A 24763-nucleotide genomic window follows, 5' to 3' on the forward strand; every position below is an offset into this window, starting at 1 on the left:
AAATAACACTGGGTAAATATACGGCTGTTCTTGCTGTCACCTTTGCCGACCATATCTCAAAAAAGTAAATATATCCTCGAAAAAACCATCCGGTCGCTCTTAACGGCGCAATTATAATATAAATTCCTTCTATATTTTTTTATTCGGTAACAAATGCTATAAAATATAATAATGATTGCTCTAAAAACGCTGTGACAGGCCTTTTTTTGGAATTGGAATGGCGCTGACAGTGACAATGTCAATGTTTTTTCTTAAAATTGTAATGTAACCTTGGACTATTCCTTTTCTAGTTATGGAATCTCTATCAAACTTTTCCATACAATCATTTCCACCTTTCAAGATTGATAAATCGGCGTATATAATTAATCTTGGATAAATCAATCCCAGTATTCACAATATGTAAAAGGTTATTTTTCATCAAAAAAAATAAATCTTGAGAGGCAAAATCGATTAGCTTCTTAAACTTGTTTAATATAATTTTGTCTGAATCTTCGGAATACCTATTATCTTCTATTTTGTTTGGTGATTGACAATATTGTTCCTATTTATTTATTATTGTACAGGGAAATATTAATTATCAGTATGTATATATATAATATTGCTTATAAGTTTATCATATATAGTTTTAATGTATATACATTAATATGTATATGCACTACCTACTTCTTGAACTCTGTTTTACGCCATGTTTCCCTGGAAGAGATCTCTACGTAGCGGTAAGTACGTACTACGTACTACGTAGCCGCCAAATTGTGTACAACATGTAAACTCGTATTTTAAAATTTTCCCTGTAATTTTATATGAATTGCAATAAATTAATCATCATCAATAGCTTATAACAGTCTACTGCTGGATTAAACCTCTCTCCCAACTACAGCGAGATGAGATTGAATATGTTCACAACGCTGGGTAGACGGGTTGAGGATTGCTAGTTGGGAGGTTATTTTAAAACTAGCATTATCCACTACAGTTAAAGCGCTTTCGTCCAAGCAACTTCCCGCTCTTATCAAATGTTTGACCTCCCTGGCGCATTGGTATGATCTGTGGTCTTTTTAGAGGGAGATCTCAGGTCGCTCCCTGGATTAAATATATAATTTTCCCTGGTCTGGTGGGAGGCTATAGCAAATTTGTAGGCACTAACTTATTACAACTATAACGACGAAGATGTGACGTCAAGCGATTTAGCGTTCAAGTGGTATGTATCATCACTCACAATTAGGTGAGTAGTCAAGGGCTAAGTTAAAAAAAATCATACACTTAACGAATTAGCTAAAAAAAAACGTCGGCCATTTTATCTCCTAGTTTTTTATTGGATTGCACATCTACTACATTATGGATCGAAGGGCCGTATTGTCATATTGTCGTAATTAACTCAAAGATAATAACACAAATCAGGTTTGTTGACAGAAACAAAACTCTTCATAAAACAACACCTTTATTCATAAAGTTAAATAATAACAGAATACTTATACAAAATAATCTCTAAGTATAACCGCTAAATAACTTGGTAATGTTGACATAGTTACGGTAACAATAATAATTTCAAAATATTATATATTTTGAAATTCTCAAACTCGACGAAATGTGACGTGTCTTGTAACATAGATATAAAGGTGGGCACTGCTTTCCTATTTAATGATAAATCGAATGAGAGCCTAATTTTCCTAGCCTAAATTATTGTTTCTTGTGCTTTAAACATTTTTTTTTTTTTTATTAACGATAGGCCAGCGTTTTACGACAATCATGCCCGTTAGAAAGCAATGATGAGGTCTAGGTTGGAGCACGCTTGCCTAGAAAAAGCCTATTCACTCTAGCCTTGAAGGTACATTTTAGAATGTTGTTGCTTAAAACTTTTCGGTTGTCAATACACCAATTTCACAAGAGGTAGCAACTGTCTTGTTGCATAGAACTTTTTGATTGGCAATTGGTGAGGAAGTAACTCGAAACGAACAGTGCCTATATACTTATGTGCAGGTTGTGAGTGATTTCATATTGATTGCATATGTATACAAGACACAAAAGTGTCACATTTCGTTAATGCGTGGAAATCAAAGATTTAGTTCTTAGGTACCAAATCGATTAGTAACCAATAAATTAATCGATATTGCAATTTTAAAGCTGTAACCTATTTCCGCAATCGTGGTGATTTTGTTCGAGTAACGACATATGCAACATCGATGATAAAAAAACCTTATTAACATTGGTTAAAAGCTTATTTTTCACACTTCTACCACCAGAGCTGTTGGCGTAATTTTTGTATATCAGAAGTACAGAATTTGCGACTCTAAACCGAGTATTACTAGGTCCATTTTACTGTAACGGTTTTAAAGTAACAGATTTTCGCTAAAGTGTATATGACGTCCGTTAATTTAATGAAGGCTAAAGGGGTACTTTCATCGCTTAAAGCAGTTTTACTTTCAGTGAAAGATTATATTACATACCTTGACGTTCTAAAAATAAGTTATACCAAGAACATTTAGGGATTATATTGATGAAAAAGAACGTCAACAACATCAAAATAATACTGCTTAAAACGAGTATTTAGTAGTAGTAAGCCCCCACGTGTATTTAAACATGTTTGATAGTGCTTTATTTACATTTCCTTAGTAATAAATTGACCACAGATCGGTGTACAAAAATTTTTTTTGTCCAGTCACTGTTGTAATCTACAAGGTATAGTTATCTAAATACAGGGTATTAGAATATTTTAAAATATAACAAACATCTGAATCACATATAAATAATAGATTATGTGTACAATTGGAAATAAATATTTTTTGTTTATTCCATTCCGCAATAAAAAAAATAGTGAGTCTTCAGGCTCAAATCTTATATGTTTTTGTAATACAAAATAAAATAAAGTCATTAATAATATAATTATATCCATATTACTAGAATCTTCATTTGTATTTTGTAAGTTAAGACGATATTCATTAATTACCTAACACCCTGCTAAGTAAAAAATTAAATAGTGATTTTTTCTTTAAATCCTATAACATAGCCGTCTTACCTTATTATTAAAATATGCTTTAAACATTTACATATAAATTTCGTAAATAATCTTTTAGGTCTATAATATAAATAGTATAAAAATATTTAATATATCCATTCTCAGTCCTCAGGTACCCAAGACAATATAATACATAAAACAAATGAACCAAAAGCGTACATTTCTAATGGTAGAAACACATAGACCTCACCACACTCCAACGTTTGGCCGACCCGCGTCAGTCAGTACAGGTTCCCTTCACCAACATTGTCAATGTAAAAGCTATCCTAACAGCGCGGTAAAAGGTTGAAATCGACGTGCTGGCACCATTCAACGACCTGCTCCGACAGTTGCTCGGAGATATAATTATTCATTTCATTGTGTATTTATAAACATGAGGGGAATATTACAATTTTTAATGGTATACTGATGGCAAGGAATGATGCAGTCTAAGATGGCGGTAAGCCTTGATTTACTGGTACTGATCAATAATGTGTTGATCAGTCTTTCTACCATTAGAGTGAAGTTAAACGCTCTGTTTGGCATCAGTTCAATCCATCGTTAAATCAGAATTATGACAGATTTATTGTTTGTGACTGATTATTTGGACTGAATGCAGTAGTGAACGTCTAACCATCGATCCGTTACCGTCGTTCTTTGCGTTATCCAAATAAAAAAAAAGTGGTTAACTACCCCTTGCCACAAACCGCGGCAGAGCGTCCACGTGACATGTTTCGTAGTATTGTGGCCGAAGGTAATTTTGCCTACCAGTTCCATGTTTAACCGATTTAAGGGCTAAACTGATGCAAAATTTTGCGTGTAACCTTCATCTTATAAATATCAACATAAAATAATGACCTACTACTATCTTTTTCTACCGCGGGTAAAAAATAAAAACTAACCCGCACCTCTTTCTTTCACAGCCTTTCAGAAGAGCAATTTTTATCTGCGTTTTTTAATTACGAATTATGTACTCTAATTTTATTATAAAATTTCATATTTTAAAAGTGGCAATGATAAGAATGAGAGAATATACATAGATATTCAAAGTTTTATCGCGATCGTTTTATGAGATGAATGCTATTAACAAAAATCTTCGCTTTACTATGGTCTTTCATATGTGACGAGGTAGTCGAAGACAGAAAATATACTATTCGAAAAAGCATGTCGTTTGAAGACTTATATTCCTTACGATCCCTTTGACTCATAATCCTCTATATCATCATACCCTTACAAAATTTCTCTCATAACGGTAGATTAAACAGAAGCGCAAAACTTCCGAACTGTTCGCCCATTTCACTCCAAGGTCGAAAACATAGCGGAATTTAAGTCCAAACATTTCATTTTCATTTTGATCTATCCTTTCCCTCTAAGAAGGTAAGAATGAGACAGCTTTTTTTTCGCAATCACTTGTGGAATTTTTGGAGTAAGACCATCTGATAAAAGCTTGCGAGTGACGAGCGTTGCGCTGTATTCCTGCCTATCATATAACTCGTCCCGCTGACTACAAGGCTGTTAGAAAGAGACAGACAACTATTCCGCGTAAGCGACATATGTTTGTTGTCTATCAGACTCAGGTTGATCGCCATCGCTAAAGGAGTCGTTTGAGAAAGATTGTCGTCTCGTCCATTCGCTTTCGGGATCGGAGAATATGTTGCGTTCCAGTTCATCTTCTTCAGCTTCCAAGTCTAGTTCATCTGAAATATTTAATTTTGCTGTCATCATTTATAAAGGTAGAAGTAAAGAATTCCTTACAAATCCTGGTGCCAACTCTGTTGTACAACCCATATCATTAGAGAATAAATTTAAAAAAGAGGCCGTTGCCGAGTTTTCTTTTTTGAACAACATACGGGCCTACGACTATTAAGCAACAAGGTGCGTTCTGAGATTCGAACTTAAGAGAGGAAGTATGTAACTCACCATCGTCAGCCATCAACTCTCCGGACCAGTCGTTGTCGAACTCCAGCTGTTTATTGACGTCACGTTCCGTGGGAGACTGCACTGCGTCTGTGTCCGCGTCAGTGACGTCATAGATTTCTGTCATCTTCATCTGCAAACAAGAACAAATCGGTTTTAAGTTACGACCCTATGGGCCTTATTAATTAACGTGGCATGGCGCTGGAATAGTTATGCGGTACTTTTTCACGCCCTGACTCATTTAAAAGCTTCTGTCAAAGTTTGAAAAACATATCATCAACGTATAACTTCGGAATAGTTGTGTTATTTTCTTACGCACTAATCACAACTGTTTATTTCTTGATACATATTCAAAATTAACTTTTCATTAGTTTCACCGATCAACCTCTTTCGTGCCTTTTCCGTCTACAAGACCTTGGCGAAGTAACTTGTTCCCAGTTGGCACAGACAAAAGCCATAAACAAGAATTGAATTGAATTCTTACGCACTGACTTTCTATATAGGTGCTGTCTAAGTGTTACAAAATATTTATAGCCTTTACTACTTTATTTTCAACGTGCCATGACGCCGGAATAGTTATGTGGTACGCTCTGATGTTATAGATGCTGTCCAATTGAGACTTAATACTTAAAGCTCTCAGGACTGTATTATTAACGTCGCATAGTGCCGAAATGGTTTTGCAGATTCAGACGTTATGCCACGTAAATAGTAAGGTACAGCTAAAGTCTACTGCACAATCTATAGCGACATCATTAAAAATATAAATATTATGATTACGACCATAAAAAAACCGTTGGGATGATAACGTTGTAATACAAAATCTTCAAATCTTCTTTAGCGGCCTTTTTTACCGAACTGGAAGCGGGGATAGCCTACTGAAGCGGTGATAGCCTAGTAATAAGGGCTTCGGTTTCACTTTCAGAGTCCAGAGTTAGCATCCCAGCACGCACCTCTAACTTTTCTATGTCATGTACGTTTTATTTAAAATATCACTCGCTTCAACGGTGAAGGAAAACATCGTGAGGAAACCTGCATGCCTGAGAGATCTCCATAATGTTCTCAACGCGTTTGGAGTCCACCAATCCGGACTGGACCAGCGTGGTGGACTACGGCCCAAACAACTACTAAACTTTATATGACGATGATGATTTGAGGGTCATGAATTTGAGACTTTTTTGCATAGATGTTTCAGTTATTTGCTTAACATCATTATCAACTTATTATCGGCCCACAATAGGCACGGGACTCCACTGAGAATGAGCAGGGCTAAGCTATTCCAACTCGCTAGCCAAGTGCGGATAGGTTGACTTCACACGCCTTTCAGAATTCACACGCTTTACCTAATCCTTACCAATATTATAAATGCGAAAGTGTTTGTATGTTCGTTTGATTGTCTGTCCTTCCTTGCAACAAATCAACTTGATTTTAAGCATAGAGTTAGTTGAAAGGACGGAGAGTAAACCGGCTACATATTTAATCAGAAAAACAAACGGTTTTTACGGGATTTATAAAAAAAAACAGTAATAAACACGGACGGAGAACTCGGGGACCGGCTAGTAATATTATAAAGGCGAAAGTGTTTGTTTGTTTGTTGTCTGTCCTTCCTCCACGCCCTAACTATGCAAGCAATAAACTTGATTTTTGGCATAGAGTTAGTTGAAAAGACGGAGAGTAACGCACGGTACTTTTTATCCCAGAAACACAAACGGCTTTGTGAACGGATTTATAAAAACCGTAAGAAAATCGGATTAAGAACGCGGACAGCACCTAGAAAATAGATAAGTATACCAAATAACAATAAATGTCGGTAGCAATTGCGTTTCGTTCACTTGAGGTCATTATAATTTATATGCATATCTGCCGAGCACGTTATTTATGATAATATAATATGACACATCTGTGCACTGGGCCTCGTTACTGCGCAATTGTCTCGACTCGTAAACAGTTCAGTATATATAGACGTGCCAACTTACAGTTGTTATAATCCCTACTAATATTTTAAATGTGAATGTTAAAATAAATAGTATACTTTTTATTGAAAAAAAAATTACATAATATAAGAAAATGTAAAAAAAACTAAAAATTTCAAATATAGGTGTATACTATGTAGCAGTGCGCTGCCTCCCAAAATTACGCGAGCGAAGCCGCAGGGCACATCTAGTATTTAATATACCTGTGATTATTAGGAAAACAACGTGGAAACTAAAACTACTATGTAGCTATATTTTAGTCGATATAAAAACCGATCTCCCATAATAATTACCACGCAAAAAATTTCGCTGGCAAATGCAGCTAGCAGCAGACAATCTTTTTTAGCAATATATTTTGGCTTGATATGTTAGGTAGGTTGTTAGGCTTTGATATGATATTTGTACTGTAATAACTAAGATAACTATTCTACTTCTTTCTTTATGTTTCTGTTTTTATTATATTTTGTATATGTTAATGTTGTGGTATACAAATAAAGAGTTTAATAAATAATAAAAAGTAAGTATACCAAATAACCAAAAATTGTCGTAGCAATTGCGTTTCGTTCGCTTAAGGGTATTAAAGTTTATAGGTATAATGCAAATCTGAGGAGCATGTTATTTATGATAATATAATATGACACATCTGTGCATTGGAGCTAGTTACTGCGCAATTGTTTTGACTGGTAAACAATAAAGCATTTACAGACATTCCAACATCCAATCTTTATTTCATGATATATCTGTGTTTTATTAAATAGACAGCGTTGAAAAAAGTTAGCGACTTCCTGCGACTCGTTTTATAACATCAGTCCAGGGTACCTACAGACAGCGTAGTGTTTAAGACTTCGGACTCTCTTTCGGGTGGTTCGAGTTCGATCCCCGACACGTACTTCTAAATTCTCGGAGTCAAGTGAGTTTTAAACAATTTAATATTACCAACGGTGAAGGAAAACATCGTGAGGAAAACTGCATGACTGAGAGTTCTCCATAATGTTCTCCGCACTTCGCAAGCTTGGTGCACATATGCCATTCTGAGGAGAGACGTGTGCCCTTTAGTAGGCCGGTGGATTGATAATGACGAGTAAGAACCTACAAACTACAACTATAAATTTTATATTTGAACATATAACAGATAGCTAAAATTTTAATTAAACGCCGGACGCTTTTTTTTATACATTTTAAATGGATTCACAGATATATACACAGACTTGTTGGCACGTCTGTAGATGCTATAGAGTAAAGACCAAAGTCTGCAATTTTTTACAGCAAGCTAAAATATAGGTAAACAAGTAGGTTTTTGACACAACTATGTAATCCTGGGCACGTTAACTGCGCAGTGAAACATCCGTAACGTAACTCGTAAACACCGGGGTGTCGACAAAGGGACCGCTATCGATGCAGTGTTAAAGGTTGGCGTTAATCATAGACCAAAGTCTTACAAAGCAATATACCTAACAATTAATGCATAAAAACAGCTATAAATATTGCATTTGCGTCCTCAGAATCTAGTGATATATTAATGCAAATAAGCTGTGATAGCCTTATGGGTAAGACTTCGATCTCCCTTTTAGGGGTACCAAATTCAGTCTCGCACCTACATTTTTTCGAAGTTATACGCGTTTTTTGTTCAAGCAATTTATTTTTATTTATTTAACAATGATTTCGTTGGATTTTGTCGTTGGTTTTGATGTAAAAAATCGCGAGGAAACCCAACCACAAAATACAAATAAAAAGAAAAAAAAAAAAAAAAAACATAAAATTTGTGGGAAAACTAATTTTGACGGAAACTTTCACTGACGGGTAGAAGATTACCTATACAGACAACGTTAATTTGTATACCTATAATCGGTGAAATATTTTCTCCAAAGGTGTATGAATGTTATATGTACGTATAGCGGCCATACTTCTCGATTAGGACAAATAAAATGAAGGAATAAAAATTGTCACGTATATTCACTTGCTATTTAAATAAACATGGACGTATATCCAAACAGTGTGAACTTTTAAATTGATGTTTTTTTTTCACTATTGTGAGTTTGTAACTATACCGAATTTCTAAAAATAGTTAGGTAATGGTACATTAAACATAAATGATAAAGACAAGACAATAACGTCAAGAGAACTTGCATATTATTAGAAAAAAATAATGCAAAAAGACAAAAACCTATACGATAACCTTAACCTTACATTTTTTATGATATAATCAAACATTTTGTATATTTATACCTAATAATTAAAAAAAACACTTTGTTTTATAAATATAAAATGTGGCTTTGAGAATACATTAACTCGCAAAAAAAAAACCTCGTTTTGATAACGTTATCATCCTCCCACGTCATATTTTCGATTTGTATATGGCTATTTGGTAACAAAGGGCATGGGGTATTACGTTATGGGGGAAGAATGGCTAGAACTGAAGGGGTTACCATGAAGTTTTCTTGGTTACCCCTGCATAGTATAAACTGGACTCTTCCTTTAACGATTTTTACTCCTTATTAGTGATAGTCAAGGTGAAACTGAAGTAGGTCCCCGGGACGGTCACTTGTGATGTTCAACGTTTACGTAATTGATAGTTGGACACAGTGGATGATTGAAGCTCCAAAAGAAGGATATTATGTTTGTGTGATGAGCATGAATGTTTTTCAGTGTCTGGGTAGTTATATGTATATTCTAAGTATTTATGTATATTATTCATAAAAATATTCATCAGTCATCTTGGTACCTATTACACAAGCTACGCTTACTTTGGGCTAGAAGGCGATGTGTGTATTGTCGTAGTAGGTACTCGTATATAAAAAAAAATCAAAACCTTTCAAGATTTAATTATGATAGTAGGAAAGACAAACAAAACAGATCCCATAAGAGATCCGTTTTTCCACGAACAGGTGCGGAAACCTAAAAACAACAAACGTGCTTCGATAACGTTATCACCGACTCACGTCACAATTTTACCACATTGTCGATTTATATAACATAAAAACACTTGCGCGTAAAAACAGCTACCTTTTTGATAACTTATCGACGTATGCTATAGCGCGTACTCTGCAATATATACCAGGTTGTTCCGAGACCTCACAGTGCTGCCCCCACGAAAAAACTTGATTGATGGGTTCGAATTGTCGGTCTGTGGCAGCGATATTTTTCTAATATCAATATTTCCGCTACTACAAATTTGAAAAGAATCGATGTTTGAAATGAGGTTTCTGAACGCAGTTTGCGGTAGGAGTTGAGAAAACGTCACGTAAGGAAATAGCGTTATGTCTCGATGCGAGTGTAGTTCAGATATTATCATCAAGGATACTTGTTTACATCATGTGTTGTTTTATCCCGATTTTCAGAGAAGGTACAGAAAATTTGTTCGTTTGTGCAAGAAATGTTGTTTTAAGTGAAACTTCTTTAGAATCGTTGTGATTTTGATTATACTCGATGAAATGAAAATGCGTCACGTTAAAGAAAGAAATGGATAAATGTATGGGAGAGTATGAGATAGAATAGATTACACATTTTGTTTAGTATTTCAAGTACCATGGAAACTGACTAACATGTAATTTCAATTTATTTAGCGCAATTCATACTGTTGTATAATACAATATTTGAAATAAATTCATTATATAATATAACTGGGGGTGAGTTTGGGCGAAGTAATTTTTTTTTAATTCAATAATTTTATGAACTTTAAAACATATGTAAGACATTGTATAGTAGGGAAACCGACTTTATTGGGGATGCTTAAAATAAAAAAATATCATTATTACTGTATTTTTAAATATTTTATTAAATTTAATATATTATATAATATTTATATTTATCATTTTATTTGTAAAGTGTTCCTAATAAAATAATATTGTATATTAAAGTTATAAATTTTTTTTTAATATTGGGAAATAATACTCAATCTCATTCTCATCTCGTATGCTTTTCAGAAGAGAGAAGAAGAGAAGTTTCACTTCGGCCGGGTATGTGTTGCACAGGATGTTTTTTGTTTTGTCTTCGTGTGCAAATGCAACTGGCATTTAACCGGTATTCTTATTTTAGTTTCCAGAAGATTCTGATCGTGCGATATCTTCTATACTCGTTAAGATAACCCGCAGGTCGCGTCGTGTAAGCATCTCTCGCGATAATACGTCACAGCTGCTGACACGTTGATTGGCGGGAGATAAAAGGGTAAGATTGCGATGCGGGTTAAATACTATTGATGCCCTGATGTTATTTCCTATTTTCCGAGAAAGCAAATCAAAATATTGAAATCAGCTACAGAGAGAAGCTGACTGGAACTTCCAAACGGATTTGGAAAATCTCTTTTGCATTCGATAGTTTATTTATTATGCAAGACGGTAGGCTTGATATTTCGTATGATACTTGTTTTTTTTTCACTAACAACGGACAAGGCAATGCCTAAGTAAGAAACTCCTAATGAAAGAAGATTCCTTGACAAACATTTACCTACCACCGTGCGATTTTCACTATGCAACTCATATAACCTAACTGTCCCTGGTTGTTGACACAAGGTGTGGTATTTTGTTTTTGTATTATCATATTTTTCATATTTCGTATGGATTTAAGGTTATTAAAAAAACTAGTTTATATTTTATTTTATTTGTAAAGTGTCAGTTTACGACTCCCCTAAACTTTACGATTCGGCAGGAATCGGTTTTGTATAACTTTAGACGGCGCCTAATGTCTTAAGACTTCACATAAGGAATCGAGTTTTTTTTTCTAGGAATCACCTAAATCACTAGGATTCTGATTAAGGCAATTCCAAGGTTAAGTAAAAAAGGGGATTGCAGCAAGCAAGTGATATTATATACGGTTAAAACGCACGTAACTTAAAAAAGTTCAGATGTGCGTGCTAAGATTCAATTCGAAAAGTTCAGAAATCCAAATTCAAAATTTCATTGTTCATGTAGGCCTATCAGAGGCACTTATGAAGCGTTCATACATATATATCTAAATAATTGTAAGCGGATGATAACTTTGTTCGCCAACTTAAAACTAAAGATACGAGGGTTCCAAACGCGCATATGGTCTAACTCAGCCCTCAACTAACTAGCCGGGTAATCTTTTTTTGTTATCACCATCTCACAGTTAATTAATATTCGGCTATGAAGTTAGAGCAATTCTCACCCAAGCTTTTTTATCGTTTAAATAATCCTAAAAACTAACCTTCTCGAAACATCTCAAGAATAAAATAAAATATCGTCCTTTAAAAGAGTCCACCATACCTTATTGTCACTGTCGAGGTAGTAGTAGGCCAGAAGAGCGTCGTTATGTGTTGTGACGTTGAGTATGTGCTCGAAGGTGTCTGTATCGGCCGGCACATCTCCGTAGGTCACACGTAGCTCGCTCGCCCGCCTGGAACCATGACAACTTAATATATCATCATAATCGCGTCAACCAATAAATAAATAAATATATTACTACAACACACACATCGCCATCTAGCCCCAATGTAAGCGTAGCCTGTGTTATTGGTGATAAGATGTACGTAAATACTTATAGACACTGAAAAACTTTCATGTTCATCACACAAACATTTTCGAGTTATGGGAATCGAGCCCACGGCCTTGGATTCAGAGAGCAAGATCGCTACCAACTGCGCCAATCGGCCGTCTGATCCCAATGAACGTCTCCTTTTTTTTTATTAACCGGAAATACGCCCTTCAGACTTGAGCACAGCAATGCTACTTGACAGCAGCGATAAGCATGGCGGTAGTCTCCGGATGAGTTCTGTCCTACTTTTTGTGACAGAACTCATCCGGGGACTAATACAATTTATTTATTAGCTTTAGCTATAAAGAAGACGGAAGGCTAACTTGTACTGGATTAAAAGATTAAAAAAAGACAATCCGACACCACGACATTAGACTCGGGATGTGCAGCACTGGATTCACCTTTGCAACAGTGCCATTTTGACTATTAGCATCCCACTGGCACACGCCTCCACTCTCTTCTGTGAGAGATTTGAAGGCTTGGATAATATATTTTTGTTTAATAGTATTTATTTACTTTTATCTAAGTATGTATATATTATATGGTTTATAGTTTATTCTTATTTTTTATTTTTTTAATATTTATTATATACTAGATGTATTACTATTTTTGTTTAATAGTATTTATTTACTTTTATATAAGTATGTATATATTATATGGTTTATAGTTTATTCTTAGTTTTTTTTTAATATTTATTATATACTAGATGTATTACTGTTTTTGTTTAATAGTATTTATTTACTTTTATCTAACTATGTATATATTGTATGGTTTATAGTTTATTCTTAGTTTTTTTTTTTAAATATTTATTATAAACCAGATGTATTTGTGTATATTAGTTTATGTATTAGTATTTAGATATTCGTATGTATTTATTATATATTTTGTACCACCTGCAGTTACTTCTCCTCTTTTTTTTCCTAATTCTAAGGTTGCCTGGCAGAGATCGCTACTAAGCGATAAGGCCGCCTTTTGTATTCTACTTCTGTTTTTATGTTTCTTTTTTTCTTGTAGAGTTCTTAATGTGGTGTACAAATAAAGAGTTATAATAATTTTTTTTATTCCACTACAAGTTATCCCTTGACTGCAATCTCACCTGGTGGCGGGCTAACCTGTTAGAGAGTATTGTAGTTTTACCCCCTAAAATGTTTCTACGCGCACAGGAACAACCTACCCTACTAGGTAGGGTGGTAACTAGCCACGGCCAAAGCCTCCCACCAGACCAGACCAGAATTGGCCCTGCCAGGAATCAAACGCGGGATGTCTTACTTAAATTCACAGCGCTCACCGCTGCGCCAGAAAAAGATCTTAGAAATCATCATAACGATCATAGAAAGTGGTATACGTCAAAATCCTAAAAGTATCTAAGCAGCTACGATTATTCGTATTATATAATTTCTCCAAGGTTTCCATTGCGTAAGTGAAATGCGCAAAATTATTAAATTTAACCCAGATATGTGTGCAATCAGCTGCGTCGACATAATTGTTCATATCTGCAGAAACAATAACGAAGTTATGTGACACTAGTAGCTGCCCGCGACAACGTCAGCGTTTATTAGTTTGAACCCCCGACCAAAAACTACGGGGTGTTCTAACTTTGTCGTGTCTGTATGTTAGACATTCTGTGGCTTCGTATTGCACGAACGTATGAATTTATTTTGGTTTTGGAATGTTCTTACATATTTTTCTCAACCCCCTCAATATGGGTATAAAATGAAAGAGCTTGACTATTAAATTACTATATGCTATGATACATTTAAAATCCAAGATGGCCGCAACCACAAAATGGCGGATTACATATTTTTTCACAACTCCCACAACATTGGTATCAAATAAAAAGGCTTGACTAGTATGAAAATGTACACTATCTTGAAAGTCGTTGGGGGTTAAGTTTATATATCCGGGGATTTTTTGAAGGTATAAGTACTTTATTGATGTAGCACCTACATAACTTTTATATATTATCAAAAGTTTTCTCACTGCCAAAAACTTAGCCAAAATTTGCTACTTTAGTTTTCTTATTGTATATTCTCTTACGGATCTCTAATTTAAAGAACTTCGTTAAATAAAGGTAGTATCTTTGCTTAAAAATCTTTCCAGTAGTTTCGGAGCCTATTGGATAAAGAACAAACAAACAAACAAAACTTCCCTCTTTATGATATAAGTATAGATTAGGTATATACCTAGTTATGATCATACGATGTTCATTAATTACTATAAATCATGTTATTGTTATTTTAACAATCTGTACGGGTTAAACTGAACATAACTTGAAGTTAAATTTAACAATAAGTTATTTTATCTATCACTCAACACCATATCACAATAATACATTTAAACTAATATATGATATAAATTATATCAATTGAATACGTAACCCTTTCGTACCTACTTGAAAATTGATTACAATAATATATGCATTTGTCATTTCCGTAGAGTAAGGTAATTAGTTACAATGAGTACTTTAAATATGTTTGTAATTTTGGAAATGTTGCTAAGTGAGATACCCAATTTATACATCTACTAGCGGACCCCAGCGCCATCTGTCGGGCTGATTTGTGAATCTAAACCATCCAAGGTGCCACCCAAACGCATACCAAAAAAATCATTCAAATCGGTCCAGCCGTTTAGGAGGAGTTCAGTGACATACACACGCACACAAGAATTATATATATAAAGATAAGGGGGCGTCCATAAATTACGTGAGGTGTTTTCTTAAATTTTCTGCCCCTCCCTCCCCCCCTGGTGAGATGTCGTGAGATTTCATTCAACCCCCTCCCCCATCCCCCAATCTCACGTGAGATTTTTCAAAATGTGAGTTTCTTACGTAAACGCGTTGGATTGTTATTGTAATAAGAAAAAAACAAATTTGCTTCATGCTTTTATTTACGACTATTCAAGACTAGTAATCAATATTGCTGAGAGTTTAATTATAAGTGTAATAAAAATTTAACAATAGAATACTTAAATCGTAACTACTGTGATTAAAAAAAGAATATCTACTCTAATTCAGTCCATGGAAATCATGCACGGTCTCAAGAGAGACTATTGGAACCAACATGTCCATATGATTTTCAGTAAAATCATCTGCTTCTTCAACTTCGTTCTGATCTAGCCACTCTAAGCCATTGGCACTTGCACAAAGTAACTCATTAGCTCGTCTTGTGACAATCCGTGAGGGTCGCACTTTGCGAAACATACGCGCTTGCTTAGCTGGTGCAATGTGGGCTGATCGCCTGTGCTCTGCAGCTCTTGTGCTAGATGCAAAGTAAATACCGCAGCATCTTTTCTCTAAATCATCACGTACACTTGGGCAATAGCGAAGCCGTTCAATCTCATGTTGAATGTGATGTATTAACTCTTCTTTCTTCGGGAATTTTTGCTTCGCTGTATTCCATAATTGTATTACATCGTCCTGGCAGGATTTCTTCGTCTTATAGACGTATCTTTTTACGTATGCGTTATAAAAATCTTGATAACTCATTTTAAATTAGTAAGAGCATGCACTGAGTCGAGTAAAACATTTACAAGAATAAACAAAGCAGGTTGGAACCTGCCCGTGTGTCGCTGCCACTCAGCTCGTACGCTCTCGTTCATCGAGTCGCGCGTTCAGCTGATAGTGGCGCGAAAACAAAGGACGGGTTACACTGTACCGTAAAAATAGTATAATTTTTTTTTGTTTCAATCAGAAAAAAAATTGCGTGATATTTGCCGAGACCCCCCCTCTCTCCAACGTAAGATTAGATGAGATTTGACTCGACCCCCTCCCCCCCTTAAACACCTCACGTAATTTATGGACGCCCCCTAAGAATAAAAAACTAAGAATTTTTTTTGGTTGAACTTCTATTCCTAGAAACATTCGTGGTTCGATTTAAAAATATACTTTTGTTATTGATAGTACATTAATCGAAGAAGGCTTTAAGCTGCATTATAACACCACGCGACGACCAATAGGAACGGAGTATTTTTTTTTATTCAGCAACATGTTACTCTTTGCAATAAATTGCAATCTCATCTGATAGCAAGTGATGATGCAATCTGAGATTGTAACGGGTTAACCTGTTAGAGGTATAGCAGTTAGTATAGTACGCGATATCGTACCAGAACTCTAAATCGCTTAGCGGCACGTCTTTGTCGGTAGAGTGGTGACAGTACGAGTTAAAAAAAATTAAGGGTAGGCTTTTAATAACTCTTGCAGAGCCTATCCTTACTGGAGATTTTTTCATTTTATATTATATACCCGCTTAGCTTGCATACCCTGTGCATACCCTGTATGCACACCCAGTGGTGCCTAGCCGTGCCCACCCACCAGTCATCAATGAATGAATGAATGATTGAATACACTTTTATTGTACACCAAAGAAAAAAAGTAGTTACAGAGACATAAATACATAGCAAGAGAGTACAATTTGGTGGCCTTATCGCTACATAGCGATTTCTTCCAGGCAACCGATGCGTAAAAGGAAAACACATAGAAAATCAATGAAAATTTCTCCAAAAAAGGGAAAAAAATATTCCTTTTCAAAGCGGTTGGAGGCTGTAGTCATAACCACTAGGTTTTCATCGTTCAGAATAACTTGCTGCACCCCACGATGTTTTCGAATTTTGAAGAGGTTTTTTCCAGAACTAAATAGTAGCCTATGTTACTCTCCATCCCTTCCATGCCGAAAATTAAGTCGATTCGTTGCTTATTTAGGGGGTGAGGGGACAAACAAACGAACGAACATGCACACTGTCGTATTTATAATATTAGAAAAGATTAAAATCAGGATTTTATAGTTAATAAAAGAGGCGCGCACCAACTTGCTCAACAAGGCGATTCACACCCTTAACGTCATAGCTGAGAGAACGGCAATGTGATTACGTATCTCGCGACAGGTTAGCGACAGGCGTAAATCTTCAATCACTGCTCACTGATCACTGCTGTCAAACTTCAGTTTTCAATACAATAAATATACAAAAGTGACGTTTGACAGCAGTGATCGCGAGATTTGCGCCTGTCGCAAACCTGTCGCGAGATACGTAATCACCCTGCGAATCTGTTGTAACTTGTGTTGTCTGACTGAACACACGAACGTTGCTCTGTGGTATATCTATTATACTTGATAACATTAATTTGTAAAATAAGAATATATGAAAACAGTTTAGATACATTCTACATAATAATGTTTAAACAACGAAATGTTATAGATAGTATTCTCTGGTAAGTTGATAAATAAATAATTGAAAAATGATTTGAAGAAAATTATTTAGGTACCTACTGTATTGCATTTTGCACAAAGACAAATATTCATTGCATCATGATCAATTAAATCACCCTATTGACGTAGATTCCTGGTGCAGTGCATCAAACGATTTGTTTATCTGTAACGTTTATGATTTGCATTCAATGAAACGAATTGCGATGCAGGCGATCTGCCTTTTGTAAGTATTCTATATCAATAGTGTATTATACAGAGGTAAAATTTTTCGTTGCTGTTCAAGTGGGTGTATGGGTGTTTGTGGTGGCGGTGGTGGTTTATGTTATTGGTATTGTTATTACCGAAAGTAGACAGATAGGCTAGTTTTTATTCTCAAAATGCACGGTTCTAATGGGATAGATCTAAAGTCCAATATTGGTGTGACCACTTTTTGCAAAATTGTGATGGATGGATACTATGGAATCTTAGCTATTACCCATTATTCATTGTTAACGGGGGAAGAACAAAAACCGCGAGGAACTGTTACTTAGAGGCCAGTGGCATGCATTTAATACATTCGTAAAAGCACTGCCTACCTTTTTTTTTGGCGTGGTAAAAAAGCTTATTGCTCCGACCTTTGGGCAGGACGGAGATTATGTGAGACTCCTCTAAAGGGGGTCTACCCAAACTAAAAACCACCACAGCATGTCCCTCTTGTTGGCTTTGTTAGACCCCCGGGGAACAAGCACTGCCTACCGTTATTCTTTAATATAACTCTTACAGTAGGGAAATTTTTCCATTTAATGCCATCTTCCTACTTTATACCCTGGTCATAAACTACGAGTATATGCACGCCACTGTTAGAGGCCCAGCTATAAGATTGTAATCGCCTGATGATGTCAATGATTTTGACAACTAATGCATTAAAATTATGGTTTAAATGTTAGGGATAATGGAGAGCTATAATTTTTATCTAGAGATATTTATGATTGCAGAATGTTAGTTGCTAAATTCTTCGGGCTTAAAGATTGTCTGTTTAGATCTGATATGAATCCCAAAATCCTGTTAAGCTCCTCACATCAATCTTCATTTACATTTAATTGTGCGTAATAAAAAAAAATTAAAAAATTCGTACGACGTAACCGTTGCACTGATAGTTGATACCATTCAAGGACACATCCTCACTATAAGAAATTTAAATGGGTTTGTCAATGAGTTGATTTGTCCTGTCTTTAATGCGGCAACCGAGCTTTGCATTGACGACTTTTTCGCAAAAAGAGGTGGTGGTCGGCCAGTTGGACCTCGAAGCAGGGTCCAAATTTGATTTTATCTGGACCTCGAATTCCAACAAGGTCAGTAACAAGAACCGTGGCCTACCTGATCGATATTAAAATTGGAGGGTACTTAGGAAGTGTGTTTTTATGGATTATGTTATAGTTATGGAGGGTAGAGGTAAGGAGAGTCATCTTATATGGGAGAAAAGTTGAAAAAGTGTCCAGTTGTATGCGCTAAATAACAGTTCAACAATCCTCCACAATGTCGCTGGTGGATGCACAGGGTATGGTATGAATGTAGCAATCGTAGATGAATTGAAGTATGCCGAGTTAAAAAATTTAATGTCATTATCGACTAAAGTAGTTAATTATTGAGAATTTCAACAACTTACGTTGTACAAAATATTGTGGTAAATATAACCTTACTTCCTTGTTTATTTTTCAAGCTTACTCTAACAATATTTATATTTGGCGCTTCTTTTAAGAGTTACCTTGATGCAAATGTGGCGCCATCCTAATTTAATACATTTTGACGACACTTTTTCATATGAACAGATGATCCTCCTTACCTCTACCCTCCATAGTTATAGTCCATTTATTTGTCGTTGCTGTTTAAGTGGGTGTATGGGTGTGGTGGTTTACGTTATTGGTTTTATTATTAAAGAAAGTAGGCACGTAGACTAGTTTTTAATTCAATATGCACAGTTCTAATGAGATAGATCTAAATTTCAATATTGTTGTAACCACTTTTTGCAAAAAAATATCAATTTTATTGTGATGGATAGATACTACGGTATCTTAGGTCTTGGAATAAGGAACCAGATACATACTCGTATATTACCCGGAAAAACATTCGGCTTCCCTTTCGGGACTGACTTCACCCCCGGCGCTAACTAATCCGGCTAACTTGTCGAACTTTTGGGGAATCTTAAGCAATGACTTGTTTTGTACGATGTAGGAAAACAAATAGAAGGATTTTTTTTTGCAAAAATTGCATTTTTAATGGCAAGTGGCACCTGATGATAAGTGGAAAACCATCGCCTATAAACAGAGCAACATTTCACAGGGCATGCCAGGACCACGTCCTACAACACGCCGCCCTGTGTCCATTAATTTAAGGCGTAGTGTTAAGCCACATGTGCCTGTAATTACTCCGGCAACCATGCCCTTTAGAACGGAACACAGCATTGCAACTATGCTGCTTAGCGGCAGAAATAAGCATGACTTCCACGAACAAGCCTTGTCACAAAAAACTCTACTACTACTTAAACTTGCTTGTACCAGAGAGTTCTCAACAATGTCTTCAAAGAAGTCTACCAATCTGCACATGGCCTATATAGTAGACTAAGGCCTAAACTCTTCTCATTCTGAAAGGAGATCCCTGCTCCGGTAATAGGTCGATTATGAATATGCAAATGTAGGTTGGTTGGTCTGTCCTTCTTTTACATTTAGGTATAACATTAGTAGGGATGTAGGGTTACATAGACGCGAATAGTACACGCGGTCGAAGCCGCAAGCAGATATAGTTTAAAACAGTCCAAAAATTGCGCAATTCAATATTACCTATTGACACACATTATCGCCAAATCATATGATATCAGGTTGACGTCGCTGCCAGTGGGGTATCAGCAATATCTTTGATGTGCTCAAAATAAAGTTAAATCAATTGCGCAGTAGTTAAGAATAATAATAATAATAATACTCAAGTGATACCTAACTTCTCTGTTTAAAGACAACAAAAAAACTAGTGGTGTTTTCACTACACTAAAATGTTCCATCATTATTATGTGATGTTTGTAAATGTGTAAATGTTTTCATCATTGTTATGTGATAGGAATCATAAATCAGGCCAATCTGATTTCAAGCATCAAGCATTTCGTTATCGTCCGTTGTCGATTAAAATAGTATGTTACTTGTAGGCTGACATATTTACATAGTATTATTTGAGGGACCAAGAAGATGTACGACATAGTGGTTATAAGAAAATTATCGCCCATTTACATTACAGCTCTTCGGAGGGCATGCCAGACACATCCGGAAATCATGCCGCCCCGTGTCTATCTTAACACCTATACCTGAGGTGTAGGTGTTAAACCTTTATATAGCCCACAACAGAAACATCTCTTACGGCACCAGCGGGACGAGCTGGGGTGGTGACAACTGTATTTTGATCTGCCGGCACCACACGGCGCGTTTAGTCTCATGGGCTTGTAATTACACTGGCAATCACGCCCTTTGGACCGGAACACAGCATTGCAAATGCTTAGCGGCAGAAATAAGCATGGCGGTTGTGCTTTCCCGGACGATCTTTGTCACAAAAAGCTCAAAAAAATTCTTCTTCCATCATCGATAATCTGTTATTTATTTATAAAGATCCTACTTAATTTATATTATTAACCTATTATTTGTCTTAAAAAACCAGAAAAAAACAATTTTTTTGTAAAAAAAATACTTAGTAGGTACGACAAACGACCAAATTTTTCGCAATCCGCAGTCATCTTGGATATTTTATTCCTAATATACTCCTAGATTTTGGTAAATAACTTAATGAATGCAAGCTTTCTTAGTTCCCAACTTCCGATCCTCATCTATAGTCCTCGAGTTTTCAACTAGATTTGTCCAATTCTATCGTATGACTTTTATAATTCTGATATTGACGCTCTTTTATTATGGCAATAGATAACTTGTTTCTAACTAGCCAATTATTTCACACTACTTAAGATGTTAAGAAAAAATTGGAACTCGGTATTTCCATCATCTGACCAAGTCAGCTGTGCAATTTAATCATCGATATTCGCTCTACAATTCTGATATTATAATAATGTGATAAAATAATCAAGAACAACTGGGGTCCCGATAACATTCAACTCTTATCCAGTGCCCTACTTCCCAGGTCTGCGTTTGGTGGAACAGTAAATAAAATTAATACAGTTGGATATCAAGTTTTCATATGCAATATAATTAAGTTAAGTATGACATATTATATAGAACGTGTAAATGAAAACCGAAATTTTACTTCAAAGGTTCAAGAATTACATTATGTACCGTCTCTCGAGACTTATCTGTGAAACCAATACAATAGTTTTACTAAAAGAAATTAGATTCAGCCTTCATCACATGCAAAAGTAAAATCAAGTGACTCCTGTCACTTTATTAGGTACGCGTCGCGTAGCGTAGGTACTATGCGCGTGTCGGTATTTTATATTCAATAGGGTTGCCATAAGTAAACACTTAAAATGTTTTGAATTAGTTTGTATGGAAAAATAAGTATGCTTCTTTCAATTTAATATTTTTACAGGGTTCCTACAGTATTTTGTAATTTCGTTTCACGTTGTATACGCTGTTTATGGAAAATATCATAACTAATTATTAACGCCCAGAATCTGGCTTAACTGATATACACAGAATTAATATTCATTCCGTGTTCGGTTGCTCTAATATGATTTATTCATAGTTTTTACGAATTCTTAATTTGTGGTACATTTGTCCAATTTTATGTATTCCTAGTACTTTTATTCCATATCCATTATTTAACATCGCTAATCCCAGCCTGTTTATGTCTCACTAATATTATTAGTGGTGGTTACCCAGTCGGTAGGAGCTACTCTTTCGGGGGGCCAAATCCCAGCACACACCAGTAACTTTTCAAAGTTATGAAATAAAATTCATTTTCATTTCATTTCATTTCAAAGTTATGTGCGTTTTAAGCAATAAAAAAATCACAAGCTTCAACGGTGAAGGAAAACATCGTGAGGATACCTGCATGCGTAAAGATTTCTCCATAATGTTCTCAAAGGAGAGTGAGTCCATCAATCCGCACTGGGCCAGCGTGGTGGACTACGGCCTTTACTCCTTTTGATTGTGGGAGGAGACCCGTGCCTTGTCATGCCGGTAATGGGTTGATTTGATGATGACGAATGTCCCACTGCTGGGATAACAGGGAACAAAGGGATTCACCACGCTTCTCATTACTTCAAAATAATTATAACAGGTTGGAGCTGGCACTAAAAAAAAACCGTATATATACGTGCACGCGATAGAAGTCATATTTCTTTGGCGTAACAGAATAAAAATCTTTTCAAAAATTTTATCTTTCGCCTTATTCTGCGTTTGTAGAAAAACTACTTTAACAATAGCAAAAGGTATTTAATACATTGAAAGATTTATTAAAATGCACTATCTATTTATTTCATTATCGGAAAACCAAGTTTCATCATTAAAATTTGAGATTTTTGTTTGTAAAATTGAATCAATTAAATCACCGGAATGAGCCCGCAGACTTTGACAATTCAAAGTGTACAGTGTCAAAACTTTTACTGAAAAACAAAGTTGTTGACTATAGCTAACTTCAGGGTGTCGGTTTTTCGTGATGGTATTCGCGCGCATCGTAAAAAATTACTCTTATCCTTTTTCCCTAACGCGCCAAAAGAAGTATAATTTCAAAATTGACAGAAAAACCCAATACTCGCTAATTCCGGGTTAAGATAAACATTATTTCCAAAAGGACACAGCAGAAGTTGTTGACACTATCTGCGGATTAACCGATACAGACCGAATGCCAATAAACTTTCAATTAATACAGATAAGATTTATTTTTGAATGTCAACATTGTTACCAAGTTGTATCGCCGTTTGGACTTCGTTCGGGCTCTTTTGATACGATAGCTTTAGGCGACATGTAATCAATTCTATTTCTATTGTTCTAGCTCAATTAATTGCATATAACTCAGGTATTAGGTATTTAATATACATACTTTAATTGGATCACTGAAATAACATGAACTCGTTTCTCTATTAAGTTGTATTATGTCAGAAAACAATTGTCTGAGGAGCAAAAGTACACTATTTTAAATTTTATGTATTTACTTTAAAAAGTTCAAATATCCCTTCAGACATATGTATATATACTAGTAATTTTCTCAGTTGGTTTACGCAATTAAGATATAAAGTGATTTAGGATTATATCCACTTGTGTAATTGATTTGAATTTTGGTAAATTGAGTAATCCTAATTCCATTGCAATCATATAGTAACCTTGTCTTCTTGCTGCAAGAAGACAGTCTGCAGATTACCCAACCTCTCAATAATTTACAGCCAATGTTTACGCCATTGGCATTCTACCTATGCTAAGATGAGCAGACTAAAATATCATCTATTTGGTTATAAGATGGTTTCACGAATGTTGTTATAATTTATCTACGTAGTAATCAACATTATGGCTTATTTGGCTCTAAATCTGGCAATAATTTTTGAAATACAAATTATTAAGATACAAACTTTTGAAATCAAAGATAAAATGGTCCTACAAAAACTGCGCTGCTCAAATTAAATTATAATATTTTTGTCAAAAATAAAGCACTATTGATAGCTTTCTTTATGACATTAATTCTGCATGATAATTTCTTATTTTATTTATTTTAGCACACTTGTTTTTTTTATTTTAATACATACTTAAACACTACTCTAACACTAAAATCTGGATCTGGAATATCTGGACTGTCCCTAAGGATACTCTAACAGAGGTCCGATAAAGCTGTCTAGAAAGAGCAAGCTCTACTGGCCTCGGTAATGAGGATCCTATACGAAGCTAAGACTTCGTATTAATATACACTGTCGCGACCATTGTCTCATCTCATTGATGTCGGCATTTCTCACGAGATTCATGGCGTCGAACTACTGCACCTCAGTGACTGAGAGTTACTTCATCATCAAACTGTTGACATGACCTCTCCGAATGAGAAGGATTTAGGTCATAGTCCACCACGCTGTCGCAGTGCGGATTTCTCACGCCCTTCAAAACATTATGAAAAACTCTCACTTATTAATTGCTTAAACTAAAAACGAACATAACTTCGAAAAGTAAGTTAGTGCCGGGGTCGATGTCGGCCCCCCGCCAGGGAAGCCTTAGCCTATTGTTATAGTGGTTAACTAAACGCTGGACGCG

General features: G+C 35.5%; 1 protein-coding gene across 1 annotated transcript in view; it reads right to left on the bottom strand.

Annotated features, from left to right (window-relative positions):
* LOC120623611 overlaps positions 1-24763 on the bottom strand; it is a 51541-nt gene that overhangs the window by 8740 nt on the left and 18038 nt on the right. The window contains exons 8-10 of the mRNA XM_039889675.1: positions 12099-12228; positions 4910-5039; positions 4549-4686 (exon numbers count right to left, since the gene is read on the bottom strand). Coding sequence (XP_039745609.1) covers positions 4549-4686; positions 4910-5039; positions 12099-12228 — 398 coding nt within the window. The remainder of the gene's footprint in view (positions 1-4548; positions 4687-4909; positions 5040-12098; positions 12229-24763) is intronic.

This window comes from Pararge aegeria, chromosome 5, assembly GCF_905163445.1.
Source record: "Pararge aegeria chromosome 5, ilParAegt1.1, whole genome shotgun sequence".
NCBI lineage: Eukaryota > Metazoa > Arthropoda > Insecta > Lepidoptera > Nymphalidae > Pararge > Pararge aegeria.